The sequence below is a fragment of the Parasteatoda tepidariorum genome, chromosome 9 (assembly GCF_982258835.1).
Source record: "Parasteatoda tepidariorum strain Cologne lab strain chromosome 9, Ptep-v5.0, whole genome shotgun sequence".
Taxonomy (NCBI): domain Eukaryota; kingdom Metazoa; phylum Arthropoda; class Arachnida; order Araneae; family Theridiidae; genus Parasteatoda; species Parasteatoda tepidariorum.
Genome location: NC_141763.1, coordinates 52,925,149 through 52,944,751, shown reverse-complemented (window position 1 = coordinate 52,944,751; position 19,603 = coordinate 52,925,149). Strand labels below are relative to the sequence as shown.

The window sequence follows — 19,603 nt, the reverse complement described above, 5'->3', positions numbered from 1 at the left end:
ACTCAATGTGTATAAGTGTTTATTTTTTCTTTTTAAGATTAATATGTAAAATGCTTATTTTTCTTATATTCTTCCTTAATGTGACATGCAAATATGTGCTAATTTAATTACTTTTTCTCACAAGGTGATATGAATGATGAACTTCCCATGCATCATGCTGCACGCTTTGGACAAATTGGTGTCCTGTTAATGTTGGAAGCCTTTTCAAACGGGCATCATAAGTCTGCTTTAGAAATTTTGTATATATTACACCAATATAAAATCAATTACTTTGAATTGCAAGCACCTGCCTACTACATTAATTACCCAACTTTATTTACTCAAGACTTGATTGATCCTTTGGAAGTATTTATTTTCCCTTATACTGTTGCTTTTACTGCTGTTGACATTTGTTTGCATTGTGAGAGACCAATAGATGCTTTTGATATATTTCGAAGTAAGTTTTTCTTAACTATTTTTATTCCTTTTATAAAGAATCAGTAGAGTAAGATCCTAGAGTAGCCGATCGGACTGTGTAGGGATCAGGGAACTGACCTTGCATCAGAAAGGTTCTGGGTTCAAATCCCGGAAACGACATGGATGTTTTTTTATTCCCTGTACTAACTGTCCTTACTGTGGGAGCAACATTGACCAACCAATCTACCCTTAGAGGCCTGAGTTGACGAATGCATGTCTGCATTGGGAAAAAAATTAATAAAAAGATCCTAGTGTTTAGTGACAAATGCCTCTTTTTATTTTTATTTTTTTTTTGATTTGATTATCTTTTGTGTCATTTTGGGGGTCTTGAATTTCTTATTTGTGGAATTTTTTTATTTGAAAATATTTTTTGAGATTTAGGAGTGTTTGTTTCCACCAGCAAAGTATGAAATTATTAAACTTCGCACATTGTGTAAGCATTCTATATAATGAGTTATGACAAACTGGCAAAACATTTAAAGATTTATATTTTACACATAGCGAAGTAAGTGACAAATGAGAAGCTTACACACATTCTGTTTTATGGCAAGGCAAAGTATAATATTTAATTCTCATATTTTATACTTTGCCTTTATAGCATTATATATCATTATATATAATGCCTAGGCAAATAATTCTATTAATCCCATCATATTTTTTTAAAATCATTGGCAAACGTTTTTAACAAATATTCTATAGAATACTGGCATTTCATACATCTGCCATATTGTATAAAATATGTTGGAGGGAAGTTTTAATTTATTATAAATTATAATTTTGATTATATGTTTTATGTTAATCGATTTTTGTTCTTATTACTTACAGATTTTTCCTATTTAACCACTGAGGAAATAAGTAACCCAAAGCTCAAGTCCCATGTAACTATTCACAGATTTAATTTTCTACTGAAAATAGCTGAACATCTAGTTCCAATTGATACCTTAAATCGGGGTGTTGACTGTATGCAACAGCTTTTGTCAACAGCTGAAAAGGGTATTTTTAAATTCATTATTAATTTTAAATCTTAATATTTCATTTTTAGTTGTATCTAATCTATATTTATCATTTTTTTAGACTTTGCCATGGAAGAAATAGTGGATTTTAAAAAAAGTAAATGCCTTTTTTCAATTATATTTTTTATTTCATTATTTATCAAAATCATAGTTTTTTTATTACTATTTTCATTCCTAAATATGAACCTAACTGCCTTTTTTGTACTTATATTTCTTCATGAATTTTGTAGGATTTAAATAAAATTATTAAGTATGGTCAATAAATAACAGATTAAGGTTAGGAAAAGGCTTTTATTGAAACTTTATGATTGTCTATTTACTGTAAGGTTTGAATAATTTTTTTATAAGCAGTTATTACTTTAATAATGAAAATTTTGGTTTGTTTTTTGAACTCAAGATATAAATCTTTGGATTTGAAACAATATGTTGGTGCATTGTAGTTTCATATAATGCTACCAGATAGTATGTAGGAATGATAATAATTTTGTATTGATATAAATGCTCTTTAGTTCTGTTGTTCTTTAATGTTATTTTCATGTTTTCTTAAATGATATGCATTGCTGCACGGTTTATTTGTTAGAATTGTCATGCTAGATATCCAAGGAAAATTCGGAAAAATAAATATTTCTTCCAGAAATTAAGTATGAACTTAGAAAAGCTATCAATTCATTCAATCGTTTTTCTAGAACAACTCTTAATTCAGTTTTCGAAAGAGAATTGACAGGGTGTTAATAGATCAAAACTTTTTGACAGGCAAAAATGTAAAAGGTGGTTACATTCATCCACAAATAAAAAGGATATAGTGTGAGATAAAGGGTTCATCAGTGGAGTAAATGATTTTACAAAGGGCACACAAAGCAGAGCAAGATCAATTTGTTACAAAAGTTAATGCTGATCAAGAAAAACCGCTAAATAACTGTTGAAGGCATTTATGCAGCAGAAAGCATTGAAATTCCGTAAAGTATACACACAATTTTTCATCATTTCTTGACTTTACACCATATGAAAAACTAAGGAGCTGAACCATGCGCTCTATAGTCAGATCTATCACTGTGTGTTACTGCCATATCTTCGGTGAACTAAAAAAATAAAAGGAAAGGGGGATGATTGTTTCATTGAATAATAAAGTTAAAGACAGGAGTACATGGGTTTGGTTAAAACAACAGCCATTTTTTTTGGGAGCCTGGCATTGTGGAACTTTTTATAATGGGATGGGATTACATATAAAACACTACATCTCACTTTGAGCTTTGGCCAAGCGATTCCGGACTCTCAGTTTTCCAGTCAGTTTTTATTGTTCCCGACTCTTCTATTTTTGGTTGAAGACTCAGTTTTTCACCTTCTAGGTGGTTAGATCTTTGGTGATATTGTCCAATCTTCTCTTACCTCATCTTCTTGATCTCGATTTCAATGGTTTCCAATTAAAAAGTTTTTTCATATTTATATAGTCATTTAATCTTTCAATGTGCCCAAGCCTAGCCAAAACTATGCATTTAATAAATTGTATTATGTTTTTTCATCTGAAGAAATATCTGATGAATGGTCAAGTTCACTATTACAGTACAGGACTCGTTATCCGGAAGTCGGAAAACCAAAAAACCGGAAAGAAATTCAATAAATTTTCCCACCATTTTTTAAAAAAAAAAATTTTTTTTTCCTCATAAGATTTTAGGATTTTTCTTTCTTTTTTGAAAGATGTTTACCTTACCATCATTTTGGAAATAATCATTAGTGTATTACTTCATCGTTTTTTTCTTCTTTTTAAGATTATTTTCAAATATTTTTTTTTTTAGTTGGGCTTAACAATTAAAAAAACGGCTTTTTGTAGCGATTTAGAAAACTGGAAAAATCAGTTATCCGGGATAGCGATGGTCCCGATCGTTCCGGATAATTGGTTCCCTGCTGTATTTCTTATTCTCCACTATGTATTATTTACTTTAATTGCTTCGAAAATTCTCCTTAGAATTTTCCTTTTGAAGATTAGCAGGTTTGATTTGTCTTTATTAGTTAGAGTCCAAGTTTCACTACCATGCATAACTGAAGTCTTCAGTTATGCATGTATATCAGAAGTTATTCAGAAGATATGATAACTGTTTTATAGATCTACAATTTGATTTATAATGGGATTAACGTCTATTGAGAAGAATAGGAATAAGTTATATGAAATACCGTCTGCCTTGTAATTTATTGATTGTACCTTATAATTATAATTTTTTTGAAAGATGACTGGACCCAAGAAATAATTTTTATTAAATTTCTTTAGTAACCTCAAATGTAAATGTAATTATTACTTTCTCCCATCATAATAAGTTATAAGAACAATGTATTCAAATTAATACTATGAATTAACATTGACACATATTTGGTTCCAAACACATTTAAGGAAATGAGTATGCTTTTCTGCTACTTAAACCGCTGTTCTACTTAAGTTATTCGTTGTGTTATTATTTTCCCTTTAAATTTAATGCATTAGTTAAAAATCTATAATATCAATTCATTTTATTTTAGATTTAGGATTGGTCTATGATGAATGCTTGATACGTCTTTTGAATCTTGAGCAAATTAAAATTGCTCATGAGTTGTCCCAGCACAGTAATGGTCCTCTGCGAGAAATTTTGAAGCTCAAACCTCAAGTTTTAAGAGGTCTTGTTATCTCCTATGCGCAGACTGAACGATTAGCTGAAGCCAAAGAATTATTTAAAATGGGGTTATTTATGAGAAATGTATATTGTATTAAAAAAGTAAGTAAAAGTTTTCTTTTTTTAATTTCAATTAGTTTAATGTTGTTAGCATACTATGCAAATTAATTTAGGAAAGCATTTTGGGTATCTTAAAAATTCTGGCTATCATTATAAAGTATATGGTTGTTATTACAAATTTAATTTTTTTTATATTTTGCTCCAATTTAATCTTGTTGTGCTTCAAAACAAATTTTTATTTTGGAAAATTACTACTTAATTTTTATTTTGGAAAATAAGGTTACTTAAAATTACTTAATTTTGGTTCAGGGTTTTTAAAAGTCCTTAATTTTTAGCATCATTATAGTTGCTAGGAACAATTTTTCAGTCTAACAAAAATATTTTAAACAAAAAGTTGTTCTTTGTCACCTAGAATGAGACCATGCATCGTTGGTAGAGCATTTTGCAAGACAAGGAAGAAAGGTTATAGCCAAGAGAAAGAATTATTATATTAATTATTGATTCTTTGATTAATATCTTCTTTATTTTACAAAGAGTGAGACCACATGAGGTGAGTGGAGCATTCTGAAGGAAAAAGAAGGAAAAAAATAGGGTGTGGACGAGGGAAATACTGCAGCTGGAAGCGATCATACCTTTTGTGGGGGGGGGGAAGAGTTCTAAGGTACTGTTAGGGGTTAATAAATTTAATTTGGTGCGAATAAAGTAAAATTATTTATGTATTGAAATTGATAGATGGAATATTTGGTAAAGTACATGTATTTGGGTTTGTATCTGGATATAGTCATGCTTAAAAAATAGTAATGGTTAATTTTCGTAATAATTAGATTAAGGCCAAAAATAGTGTGAAATGGTAATTAAATTAAATTAAGGGGGATGTGATCTTTAAGGAAAGTGGTTGTACAATGCAATTGTGGGATAACAATAACCCAATAGGTTCAAAGGGTCACAAAGTGTAAGGTTTGAACAAATTGGATGAAATTGGTATCACCAAATTTGGAAAAAGGACGAAATTAAAATAAGTTAAATATTAAAGATAAATAAGATAAAGTCATGCTATATCCAAACATAAATGTGTGATTTAATACAGTAAGCTGATGTTCCCAATGAGAAAATTACAAATTCCCTTAACAATAAAAAAGGTACTCACCACACACATACAGGAGGAACAATCTAATATGTAATTTGGAAGCACTCTTAATCAAGGATATTTTGGGCTTCTAATATGTAAAGACTTAATCCTACTTAGCTGTGGTATTTAATTCAAATTAGTAAAAAACTTATTTGTGTTGTTATTATGTCTATAATTTCTTTGATTGTTTCAGCCTGAAATTGATGATCCATCTTGGTGTTTAACCATTGTTTCTTCATGGACAAAATATGAAATAAAATTAGCCATAGAAGTATATGTAGAAATGCTTTTTCCTGTCCTGTTTTTGAAACATAGTAAGTCAGATGATGAAGGTTACACCATTAGGATCAAATTTGAAGTAGGTATAGTTTTCTATCAAATTTTTCTGCTTATTTTTTATTATGATTGGTGTTAAATTGCAAAAAAAAAAACATTTCAGTTTAATGCAGATGCATTTATATTTTATATCAGTTCTTATTTAAAATTTCATTTATAGAGTCGACATGATTTAAATCATGAATAAAATCACCATTTAAGTGAGTTTTTGAAAATAAATCATTAAGGTTAAGAATAAACTTATAGAATTTTTTTTATAAATATACTCTTTAAATTGTGATTTTTAAAGTTGGATTTCATGGATAAGAAAGGTAAAGAAGTAAAGAAACGGAGATGTATGTAAATTATTACATTTTAAAATAGACTAATAAATTAAAAAAAGACAGAAACTTTTAAATTATAATTTTCTATTATCTATATGTAAAATAGTTCACTAGCAGTAAACCTATTTTAATTGTACCCATTTAGTTTTGTTTATTTAAAATACAAGTTCTTTTAAAGCTTTAAAAATACATAGTTTATTAGTGTATGTATATCTATGATGAAGAAAGACTTTTCTGCCCGGAGAAACTTTGAATGATTTTGATAATTTACTTTTCATCGATATCTAACCGATAAGCTGATTCCCTGTCTTGTGAAATTTTAAGATGTTTTGCTAGAAAAAAAAATTGAGATTTTATTGTTTTATAGTTTGTAATTTTAAACATTTTAACTATAACAGATGATTTGGTTGATGTATATATACATATATATAGAGAGAGAAAGATAGTGTGAAATAGAGTGTACCAGTTAACATATGATATATTGTTATGAAATATTTTCTTTCAGTTGCATTGTCTTGGGTTATTATTAGTTTGTTTAAATATTTATACAACAACTATTATTCATTATTACATTTCTGTTATCGTTATTATTAGTTTTATTCAGGGATGACAAGCTTTGATTTATGAAATTAAATTATATTTAACTGACATTTGATTAGTAGTGTTGTTTTGTGTTACATTTTAGCATGAATTTTTTTTTTTTTCTTTTGAATAGCTAACAACCCATTAAATGCTGATTTTCCTTTTTTATACAGTTAATGTTTTACCTGTATAGTGATAAGTAATTGAAACTCTATTTTTTCCCTTACCAAAAACATAAAAATCTTAATTATAAAGGTTTTTTTCATAAAAAGTGGTTTTACTAATATTAAGTTTTAGAATATGATTTATGTATTTTTTTCTATCATTTTAAACAGTCTTACTTTTTTGCGGAGCACTGAGAATTGTGAAAATTACTGTTTGCTTTTTTTTTTTTTTTCAATACATTGAGCTCTTTAGATTTGACTAAATAAAAAAATAGAGTCTATAAAAGAGCTTTGTTTTTTTGTAATATAGATACAAATCGATCATTGGATCGCAAACCATATTGCAGAGTTTTAAAAATTCATATTTTTTTAAAAAATAAGAAATTGTGACCTTTTAAATGCATCTCAAGTAAAACTTATTTTGTATGGAATTTTAAATATCTATCTTCACAGATTGCAATTTTCACAAAAGCTTTAGAATATTGATTTTTTTATATATATTTATAAAAATGATTTCACATTAATAATTATGATTTATGTTAATTTAAGGAGGACAAAATTATTTATTATGATGTTAATTGCTTGGAACAGCTATCAAAGCGTACTGAATCTGTAATGAATAGGACAAGGAATGTTTTAACAAATTTAGATTCAGAATTAACATGGACAGAGGATCCAGTTCATAAAGTTTTGATAGTTCAAGCTGAAACATTTTATAATTTCTGGAAAAAGGTAATTTACTTTTTACATTACTTGTCTTTTATTAAAAAATTTTTTAATTTTAGGTGCTGTTGGTCTTTTTTAATAGTGTTCCCATTTAAAATAAATAAATTGGCTTTTCTTAGTTAATAAGTTACTGGGATGTAGAGTTTGTCCGATCGTGTGAACAAAGTTTAGGGAAATTTAAGCAGCCCTGGGGGGGGGGGGGCTCTAATTTAAAAAAAATTACTTTAGTTTTTAATTCCTAATGCCATTACTGCCTAGGTAACAAAAGGAATCTTTTTTGTTTTGTTAAATCTAACACAAAAAACTTTCTTTGTTAGTTTGTCTATTTATTAGTTTGAATTTATGAGTGAGATCTTAATTTCAATTTTATAAATTATTAGTATCTCAATCAGGGTTGGCAAGGTTTAGGACAGAATGGATTAATCCACAGTTTAAACCGTACTGTCCAAAACCCTTTTACTCAAATTATGTCACAATTTTAAACAATATTTAAGAGGTAAAATAAACATAGAACTAATAAGATATTGATAATTAAATATACCAGAGAATATTTGTTTTTAAAAGTTTAATGTTTTATTAATATTGTTTGACTCTTCAATTTAAACAAAGGAAGATTAATTAGTAATCAAGTTCAATTGGTCCTCTCATTCAATAGTACATAACTGAAGTTTGGCCTTGCCATACAGGTTAAAATATTAGGGACTAAGTGCTTGGTTCGTCATAAACAGGTTTATTTATCTATAGCACTATTCAAGAATACTTTTATTTCATTCATGCTCAATTCTATTAGCATAGTGGAGATACATCACCAGTGTCAGTAACTGAAACTGATATTATGCCCTTCAAAACTGTTAATACATTTTTCAGTTATTTTGTATTTTCAATTTAAACTAATATATTCATATTTAAAAAACATTTTTTTTTAAAAATAGATGTCTTTTTTATCATCCTGTGATGCAGAAATTATAACATTTTTTTAAAAAAATATTGTGAAAAATAAATGGCTAACTTTTGACCAAATTTAGTATTTTTTTTAAGAAAAATTTTAATTTTTTAATATTGCCATATTTATATTTAAAGGATTAATTATTCACTTTTGTTGTTCAATGAATTGTGGAGCTTCAAAAACTATAAACCTTTTCCTATTATATTATATTCTTTTAATAAGTTATAGTAAATTGTATAAAAAATGTCAAATATTTATTGATACAAGTAATTATTATGTGTACAATGGTTACACCTATAGAATTTTTACCTTTTACCAAAGTTCAAGGTTTTGGGCAGTTTAACCCAGACAGTTCTTTAAGACAGTTTAACGCAGTTTAGGACAGTTTAACCCAGTTTAGGACAGTTTTACCCAGTTTAGGACAGTTTAAGACAGTAAAACCCACATGTCCTGTCCTAAACCAGTTTAGGACGTCTAAAACCACAACCCTGGTCTCAATGTATTTTTATATTTTAACATGTATGCTAATTTATTCAGTAATTTTTAAAATCAAATGGATTCTCTTTTTCTTTGTTAATAAAAAAAAATTTATCATAGCATTTTAACAATATATAAATGTAACTTTCTAAAGATATTTTGAAAAACTTATTATACTAAAAAAGGGGGCTATAATTTTGGGGGAAATTTCAAATGAAATTAAAATGTGTTCTGGGGAAAATATCAGGCTCTGAGAATTTCCTGCTGCCCCAGTTTATATATACTCTGCACTCTTAAAAATTAATGCACCACTTAAAACTTGTAAATTGGCTCTGATTTAAATTTTTTAGAGTGCTTAAGTAAGTAATATAACTTGAAATATAGTAGTAAAAAAATTTTTTTTCTATGAGTCTAATTAAATTGAATCACAAAAATTTTAGCTTGTAACATATGCCCTATGAGAAATGAGTATAATTCATTTGCTTATTCTCCAGCCCTACAATATATGCAACTTGGATTTTACTTTTAACAAAACATTATCTTTATAATATAGGTTATTTTATACTCACTCTGTGTTTTTATATCTCATAAATACATGCATTCTTATCCTTTTCTTCTTTTTTTTTCCTTTTTTAGAAAAACAATTCTGAAGGGTGTGTACCAGTAAGTACATTGTTATTTTTGGTTTGAATTGTATCTTTATTTTGGTAGATTTTGTGTACAGTGTGCAAAATAAAAAAGCGGACACCCTGAATAATTTTTACACTAGTGATCAAGAACTTAAATCTTAATAATCTCATTCCCCTCTCCCTTTACTAAAATTTATTCAAGTTGAGTCCCTTATGATTCTTATACAGTACAGAACCCGTTATCCGGAAAACCAAAAAACCGGAACGAAATGTGATGAATTTTCCTGCCATTTTTTTTAAAAAAAAATAATAATTTTTTTCCTCATTAGATTTTAGGATTTTTCTTTCTTTTTTTTTAAAGATTTTTACCTTACCATCATTTTGGAAATAATCATTAGTGTATTACTTCATCGTTTTTTCTTTTTTTTTAAGATTATTTCCAAATTTTTTTTTTTTAGTTGGGTTTAACAATAAAAAAAAAAAAGACTTTTTGTAGCGATTCAGAAAATTGGAAAAATCAGTTATCCGGAATAGCGATGGTCCCGATCGTTCCGGATAATCGGTTCCCTACTGTACCATTATATTCCATATCCAATCAATCTTTTTCTTCTAATACTGTCTTTCAAAATGCATAATTTAAGCCCAACCAGTAAATTATCCATTTTCAATCACTTTTTTCTGGTGCTTATACCATTAAATTTCACATTCAATTAATCTCTCTCTAATAGTCTTTAAAAATCCACAAGTTATCAGTAAATTATACATTTGTAACATCAGTTGCTGTTTTAATCTTCTTTTTTTTCTTCATCATAAAGCTTTACCTCACAGTGGAATTTAAATACTAAATTTAATAGGAAATTTTGTTTGAGAAAATTTTTATATAAAATAAAATGTATTTGTAACATATCAGATGTTCATGAATTAAGAACAATTGGAAAAATTTAAAGTAGGAGGTGAAAATTACACAATTTGCTGCTTTCAGCTTAGAAGGAAGAGAATTTATTCTTGTTAAGTTTCGTTCGTAATTCATTTACGTCGCACTAGAGCTGCACAATGGGCTATTGGCGACGGTCTGGGAAACATCCCTGAGGATGATCCGAAGACATGCCATCACAATTTTGATCCTCTGCAAAGGGGATAACACCCCCGCTTTGGTAACCCGACGACCACACACACTGCACACAAAGTTGAGCACTTTACGGTAGAACAGTTTAACGAGGGCCAATACTGCACACCCTCGGTCCCAACGCAGACTAATCCAAGTGGTCACCCACCCACACACTGATCGCAGTCAGTGATGCTTGACTTCAATGATCTGCTGGGAACCGGTCCTTACGATCAGTCCACTGCAGCACCTCGTTAAGTTTCATTTCATTATCAGTGTTAAGTTTCAGTATCTGTGATAAAATTCATTTACAGATGGTGCTACTAACTAGGACAAACTATAAAACATCGTTTTTTACTGTATGTCAGACCATTCTTACTGAAAATATTTGCTTATTCAGACAATACTAAATTGTTGCTGCTAAGGATGGCTATTTAGAAAACATTAATTTATTGCTGCTCATTGTCAGCAGCTTTAGTTGATGAACTTAGTACCTTTTTAAGTTTAGTGAGAAAATCTGGTTTCACAAACAGAATGTAGGAAACCATACAATTAAAGTTTTTCTTAAATTGGTTTTCATGAAATCATTTGTTATTTTTTAGTACACCTGTAAAAGTGTTTGTTTTATAAATTTTAGTAAAATACTTTTATTGATTTTCTTTTCATTTGTTCTCTTTAGACATTTTTGAAGCTTCCCATCATAAGTTCAAGAAAAAAGATCTTACATACGTCAGAAAAATCAGATAATGTGATACCTTCTGGACAAAGTGAAACTATGGTGATGACAAACAGTCCTACCAGAGGAATAACTACAGGGAATAATTTAAGAAAGAGTTGTGATGATGAAATAGCTAGCTCTTCAGATGTTTCCTTATCCTCTTTAAGTTTACCAAACTCTGTAGAGTTATCTCCACTAAAGTATCATGTACCCAATGATACATGTTATAAAAGCAAGCTAAACTTCCAAAGTCAAGAAGTTGACGATACTGATAAAGTTGAATCAATAGGCATTTCAAACTCTCTGTCAGATAATCAGGGTGATTTAGATAGCAATGATGCATTTCACAATAACGTTGTAAATAAAGATTTTTTAAGCACCCTACAAAATTCTGGTTCATTAAATTCCAAAGCTCATTCATCTCCAGCGAAAAACTGTGTTTCATTGAAAGAACCATCTCCTTTTAGTGTTAAAAATAAAACTTCAGAATTAAAGTCTTCATCTATAAAATCGAATCCTTCTGAACAGACTGAATTACGCAAATCAACTAATCCGTTTTCTTCTCACATTGGGAACCAAGGTCCAATGAGTGCTAGAAGTTGTTTTAGAACTGGTAATAAAGTTCTTAAAAAACTGAAGGTTTCTGGGCAAAGTAAGACTATTCCTTTAACCTCAACCTCAAATCTGAATTTTGCACCTGCTAGTTCTGGTACCTTAAGTGTTGTGACTGCTTCTGAAGGATTGCCGCAACCTATTGTTCCAGGCAAATTTGCATCTAAATGTAGGCAAAAGCCTATTAACATTGATGGTAAGTGAGAAATATTAAGTATCTTTGTTTAGTTCTAACTTATTACTATTATATTGTGATTTTATTGCTATTATATGGCTGTGTATGTATCTCAGAGCTCTCACGGGCCTGAAAACAGGTTAAGCCAGGTATTGTCATGGAATTTTATTCTAAAAAGCTGGGGAAAAATGCAATTTCTTTCCAAAAAATTCCTATATCATATCTGGAAAATAACCAGTCTTAGAATTGTCACTAACAGTAATAAATTAATACGATTCGATTTAAATAATTCTAAGATCTGTGATCTTTTAACAAGTTCATCCCACCCACCTATTTTTATCACATGTGTTTATTCAGTATTTTTTATTTATGAAATATTTATTACACGATCGTAGAAACTTTTGTTAAAATCTTCTGACAAAGCATTGTTACACTATCTTATTTTTTTTTATTCTGATTAGCAAGACTGAACTTTCTTTAGTTATGTACCAAAGCCCCATTATAATGTAATGTGTCTGACGCTTTCAAAACAGTAAAGTCTATATACTATTGGGTGGGGGCTAGAGAGTGTAGGGTTAGTGAGCAGATGCACCTAGTATTGTTTTTGGATCACCATAAGATGAATCCCTGCCCGCCCTCAATAGTTCAGCTTTGATAAACAAATTTAATAAGCTGGGAGCTATAATTTATATTGTAAAAAGAAAATACTGAAGTACTTAGATTTAAAATTCTTGTGTATTTTTAGAAACTTTTGTTAAAATTCATTAAAATCTTCTGACAGAGCATTGTTACACTATCTTTTTTTTTTTTTTTAATTCTGATTAGCAAGACTGAACTTTCTTTAGTTATGTACTAAAGCCCCATTATAATGTAATGTGTCTGACGCTTTCAAAACAGTAAAGTCTATATACTATTGGGGGGGGGGGCTAGAGAATGTAGGGTTAGTGAGCAGGTGCACCTAGTATTGTTTTTGGATCACCATAAGATGAATCCCTGCCCGCCCTCAATAGTTCAGCTTTGATAAACAAATTTAATAAGCTGGGAGCTATAATTTATATTGTAAAAAGAAAATACTGAAGTACTTTGATTTAAAATTCTTGTGTATTTTTTTTTTTTTTTTTGTAGACCTACTAGTGTAACTACAAATCTATGATATTTAAACTTTTATTTCTAGGTTTCTCTCATTTTAGTGATGAAGACCATTCTAAGATAATACAGTTTTTACGCACTAAAATACTTCTGAAACATAAAGAATTGAAAGCTGAGGAACTGTATGAGAAGGCTGCATCCCTAGCAAAGTCTTTTATTCAAGAGAACAATGTACAATATAAACTTGATAGAAAAGGCATGAAACTTCTTTCAGAGTTTGCGGTTAACAATGTGTGAGATCTATTGCACCACGGCTTGCTTTCTCTTTCCTTTTTAAATTTTAATGGTATTACTTTCAAAATATTTTTGTATTGTAAAATAATTCTAATTACTTGTGTATGTCTTTTTTATTCCCTGAAAAAAAAAATTTATCATGAGTTTTAGGTACAGTTAATTTTGTTCCTATGATAGCAGTAATCTAGTTCATAGATCTTTTATTTTGCATTTATTTTTAAGAAAAAGAATTCCGTTTCAAGCATTTATATTTCAATATGCCATATGTATATGAATATGTTAAAGTTGTTTTTCTTTATGTACAGTACATTATGTTTAAGACTAACTCAGGTGTGATATGTTATTGTTTATTCAGAAAATAAAGTTGTTTTCACTTGACTTGAAATATCTTTTGCATTAGGGGTAGTAAAGAAATTTTTTTTTTACTAGGCAAATTTGCATAGTCAAACTGATTAAGTTAAGGACAACTTATTTTGTCTACAAGTGCTAAATAGATCAAAAGATAAAAGGTTACTTTGTTTAAATATCAGACCCAGATAGTTTCCATAAGTGTGAAATCTTCGGGGTAGAAGATGTAAGTGAAATCTATTTCATGTGAACAAATACTACATTTTACTTCAAATATTTGTGTCAAATTGAAAAAGGTAAAGTACTCACATCAATAAACATCTTTGTCTTTTTGAATTAAATTTTTTAGGTGTACCAGATATGTGATAATTAATAGGTGCTATAAATCTTATCTAGTCAAGGCATACCTGATCTAGTGAAAGCTTTTCTTACATATTGTATCAGACGAACAAAAATTTTTTTCCAGTTAAAACACTGTTCGTCTAAAATCCAGCTCTAGTTAAAATAAAAGGTATTTCCATATAAAGGTGGCATAGAGAATATTGTATTTATGCAATTTGCACATATATATACAGTAAAAACATTTTTTATTCAAGAAAGTGCATATGCAATTTATGTTTTCATTACAAAATGCTAATTTTTTTTTCTCTCCATAACTGGCTAACACTGAGCATGTCTTTTTGACATCAACTTTGAGAAGCAAACAATTGATGACATTTTGTTACACTTTTTTTAGTTTTCATAACAGTTATTGAAGTGTAAATGGCATGGGGCATATCTATCTGATATAGTCTTTAAGGTGAAAAATATTGGGTGTACAAATAAGTTTCTACCGTTCGTCACAAGATGGCACTACCATAAGGTTATGTAGAATTTGACTGTTAAACGTCTTATTGTAAGTTTAGTCATCTTAAAGTATTAGTGATTTCGTATAGCATTACATAATTACACAAGCCTGCGAAATTGAACTTTTTGAAAAATACAAGAGAAGTTATTTGATGTGCTGATTTTGAAAATGACCTTCATTTTCCCCAATCACGTCAGGATTTTTTATAAAATCGATATTAATGTTTTTACTAAAATCCTATTTGGAAAGGAATTCTCTCGAATAATTTTGCATGTACTATCCGGTAACTGTTCTCTGCATTCATTCTGATCTATGAAAAATTTAATCTTGTGAAAGAAAATTGATTTTTGAGCTATCAACTGATTTTTTATAGGTTAAAATGAATAAAAAATACTGTTGCCAGACAGCAGAAGTCACCTCTGGTCAAGAGAAAAACAATAAGTTCCTTGTGTTCAAACTTTTTACACCAGTTTCTAGAAGAAAATCACCAACATACCATTTTAATTTGTTTTTATTGAGATAACTTACGTAAAATTGACGATTAACCAAGAATAACAAATATTGTGTATGTGTATATGGAAGTTTGAAACAAAAAACAAAAGAGAAAAGTTTCTATTTAAGTATATACTCGTTTTCCTCTGAAACTTATTTTTGATGATCTTCTTTCATGCTTAATCTCAGGTTTATCCCGAGCTATCATCCAACAGTAGTCAGTGAACATGTTCTTGTCCCACCTTCCTTGATATTTACGCTAAATATCTCTGATATCTTGATGGAACCTTTCCCCTTGTTCTTCGCTAACTGCTCCTGAATTTTCAGGGAAAAAGTCCACATGTGAGTGAAAGAAATGCATTTTTACACTCATGGAGCAACCCAACGTTTTAAATTTGTGGAGCATTTTCATTACAATTTCCTTATAATCAGGATCTTTGTAATTACCCAGAAATTTACTGACGACGTCTTTGAAAGCAACCCAAGCTTCTGTTTCTGTCATGTTATCCTTCATGAGTTTGCGGTTATCAGAACCAACAAATATTCCTTTTTTTAACTGACCTGGAAACTTTTTGCGCAGATATTTGAAACAATTGCCATCTTTTGGAACAGCCTTGACAGACTGCTTCATTACACCTAATTTTATGTGTAGCGGACGTAACAATACTTTTAGCCATTCTTTTTTGACCCATCAATGTTGAGTCTTGTCACGGCTGTCTCACTTACAAATGAAACATGGGTACTTTATATATCCCCCTTGTTAACCAAGAAGCATGGAGATAACTTTCAATTCACCGCAAATGGTCCAACTGTGGTCGATATATTTTATTTTGTTCAGGACGCGAGCCAGGTTTAGATATTAGTCTTTGATTTTTTCGGTTATACCCACGAACATGGCAGGAACAAAAATAACAATCATCAAAGTGGTTTTGGGGCTCTCTCCACGTCATAGGAATTCCAAATCGTAAAGCAGTCTTCTTTCCTTGATGCCATAAGCGTAGATCATTGAGACACTGCACACAAACTTTATGAGGTGACCCAGATTTGTCCTGATCTCCGAGTTTCATGTCAAAATATGCGAGATAAAGTTGTCTGTAATGCTCCTCATGCGATTTTTAACTGCACTATATTCGCCGCATGTATAACAAAAGTCATCTGGGAAATTTACACAATGTCTTGAACTCAAAGCCATGTTTCACGAAACGCACAGAAAAAAAAGCAAACTTTAAAATGACTCCCTATAACGCTTGCTAGTGTTTCTGAGAGGTCAGCGGACCTAGATAAGGATTCTCGTGACGCTATTGGTAGAGAAAGATTGCTACAGAGAGAGGGACTTTTATAGATTTGACCAAAGTAGAATGCTGGTCCATCAAAAAGGGAAGAAATTCAAAAATGAAAATTTTTTTATGGTAAATGTTCATAAAAATTTCAGTAAAATAGAATTTTTCTAAAAATCGTGACGTGATGGACATTTTTCATTTTTATTTTCCATTTCAGCACCAAAAAATACATTAAGTTCACCTATCAGACCCCTTGTATTTTTTTCATCGCAGGCCTGTGTTATTTGCTTGCAAAAATGTCAAGTTTTGTGCCAAATAAGCGTCATTTGTGAGAGCTTTTGAATTACTTTAATTTGAAAAAACCTGCAGCTGAGGCATGTCGATTGCTTGGAGAAGCATATGGTGAGGCTGCTAGAAGTTGTGAGTGGCTTCAGAAATTTTAAAATGGTGAGTTTGATGTGGAAGACAAAGAATGCAGTGGAAAGCAAAATTCTACGAAGACAAGAAATTGGAACAAGAGTCATCCCAAAGGCATAAAGAACTTGTTCTTACACTATAAATGACTCAGCAAGCAATTTCTCATCGTTTATAATTGTCGGGAATGATCCAAAAACAAGGCAGTTGGGTTACGTATAAACTGAAGCCAAGAGACATTGAATGTTGATTTTGCATGAGTGAAATGCTACTTGCCAGGCATAAAAAAAAAAAAGCAGTTTCTGCATCATAAAGACCAGTGGTTCCCAACCTTTTGGCTGACACATATCGCCCTTTTCTTTTTTTGCTCAAAAAACCATTCATTGTTGCTTGTGAGCAACCAAACACTGAATATATGCAATGTTATTTGATTTTAATTGAAATTGTAATGCAAATAAGGAGGCACATTTATCCTGTCATTTTTATTAATTTAAAAAAAAAAATTGCATCTTTTTTTTTAATTCATATTTTAATGTAATCAAGAAAAAGTGAAAACGTTAACAACTAAAATTTGAGAAAAAAAATTACGATTGTGTAAGTACATTTTTACCACTTCAATGACTGCCCTGTGCTTGGTGTATTTCAAGTTAAAGCTTGAATGTCGGGTTTTATGCTCCTCAGATTTAAACGCGGGTCTCCTTTGAAGCAAATGTCCAACCTATTTCTTTGCATTGTGAGTAGCTGGAAGACAGAACTAAATCCTGTCTCTACTAAATATGTTGACGGGAACGAGATAAGAAGCGGCTCAAGTTTGTTTCCACAATTGTGGATAAGTGTCCATAAGCTTTACCCAAGCTAACTTGTAACCGTATTTTTTAAAGACGACTTTAGCCTCACAGTCATACTTCAAATCTAAAATCTCAGTCTACAAAGAGGAAGTGAGCTTATCCACAACTTCAAAAGAGAAAGGATCGAAAATCCAATCCGGAATTTCTAATTTCATTAAATCTTGATTCCATAACTGATCAAGGTGATCAGTAAAAATTAAGATTTTATTTTAGAGAATCTCGATATCTGCCATTGAACACTTTTTAAGAGTTGGAAGTTGCATTAGCTCTTTGCGACCAATGTTTGACTTGTAGATATCAAACTTGGCGATGATTGAAGATATGATTCCCTTAGCCTTGATAATGTTCACTTTATTTCCTTGAAGTTTTACGTTGATTTCCTTCATTCTTTCAAGACTATGAGTGAGGTACGCAGTTTCCAACTTGCGTTGCGTCAAACTCTCACTTAAAATAGGATCAGTGGTGTCGAGAAACTCAGTAACCGAATCCAGCAATTCGAAGAAACGGCTCAGTTTCCTTTTGAAAGCCATCTCACAGCTGTATGTAGGAGCAGAAATTCGAAATCTTCATCATTTTCATGGCAAAGTTCTCGGAACAAACGGTTATTAGGAGAATTAGCTTTTATTTTATTGATGCCAGAAATAACCAATTTTTCGCAGCCAAAAGTTGACGATGAATGACATAATGAATGGTGAGATAACTGCCGGTACTTCTTTTTTAAGGTGACCAGAATCTGACAACCTGACATGGTTGGAGCACCATCTGTTGCACAAGCACTTACATTTGTGAGGGGAATTTCTTTCACCTCAAAATAATCTTTGACCAATTTAAAAATCGACGATCCTTTTGTATCTGTGTTCAAAGTTCTTGTAAACAACATTTCCTCGTTAATCTCCTTACTCTAATTTTTGAATCTCACGTAAGCTAAAACAGCTTTGTTATCTATCACAGTTGATTCATCAATCTGCAACGCAAATTTACCTTCTTTCAGAAATTTGATGAGTTTCGATTCAACGTCGGCGGCCATCTCATCAATACGCCTGGAAACAGTATTATTGCTCAGAGGAACAGAGTGACTTATCAGATTTCCGCCTGCGATACCAAAACGTATGACGAAAACGATCCTGCACTTGAATTTTTTTTTTAATTTTTAACTATCATAATTCTTTGTCTACACCAGAACCATAGGTTTCATATATATTTTCAATCTCAAATAGCTTTTATTATTAATATTATTAGCAATTTTTATCTTTTGAGTACTCGTCGCCCCCTTGAGGAGCTCTATCGCCCCCAGGTTGGGAACCACTGGTATAGACACTGGTGATGAAAAATGGATTTACTACGATAACCTAAAGAGAGATCGTGGGGAGCACCTGGCTATACCAAGCCAAATACCTATGGAAAAAAACTTATTTGGTGGAATCAAATTGTCGATATCTATTACTGAAACTCTCTACCTAACAAAATTAATGAGATTAAGCCAAGCATCAAAGAAAATCGTGCCCAGTACTACTCCAGACATAATTATGCTCGTCCACATGTTACGAAACCGGTCAAAACCTATTTGGAAACACTTATATGGATGGGTAGGTCTACCCCACCCTCCGAATTTGCCAGACCTTGCCCCTTCAGATTATCGCCTATTCCAATCCATGACACATGATCTGTCAAAACCGAAATTTAATAATTTGAAGAAACCAAGCAGTAGGTCGATTCGTGGATATCCTCGAAAGATGGGAAATAGTAGTGTCTCTTAATGGAGAAAACTTAGAATAAAAGATAATGTACCGTTTTTTCACAATAAGCTGCTAATATTTGGACTTATTTATACTCCCAATAGTTTGTGGCATTTCATTATGAAAACATAAATGGCTTAGTATGCATATTTTTCTTGTGCTTAT

The 19,603-nt window shown here is 30.6% G+C and overlaps 1 protein-coding gene across 1 annotated transcript in view; it reads left to right on the top strand.

Annotated features, from left to right (window-relative positions):
* Positions 1-13,851, top strand: part of LOC107443845 (uncharacterized) — a 32,152-nt gene extending 18,301 nt beyond the window's left edge. The window contains exons 5-13 of the mRNA XM_043051290.3: positions 125-436; positions 1,282-1,449; positions 1,531-1,566; positions 3,978-4,210; positions 5,491-5,655; positions 7,252-7,434; positions 9,488-9,514; positions 11,265-12,111; positions 13,265-13,851. Of these exons, the coding sequence (XP_042907224.2) occupies positions 125-436; positions 1,282-1,449; positions 1,531-1,566; positions 3,978-4,210; positions 5,491-5,655; positions 7,252-7,434; positions 9,488-9,514; positions 11,265-12,111; positions 13,265-13,476 (2,183 nt within the window). The 3' untranslated portion in view covers positions 13,477-13,851. The remainder of the gene's footprint in view (positions 1-124; positions 437-1,281; positions 1,450-1,530; positions 1,567-3,977; positions 4,211-5,490; positions 5,656-7,251; positions 7,435-9,487; positions 9,515-11,264; positions 12,112-13,264) is intronic.
* Positions 13,852-19,603: the final 5,752 nt, after the last annotated feature.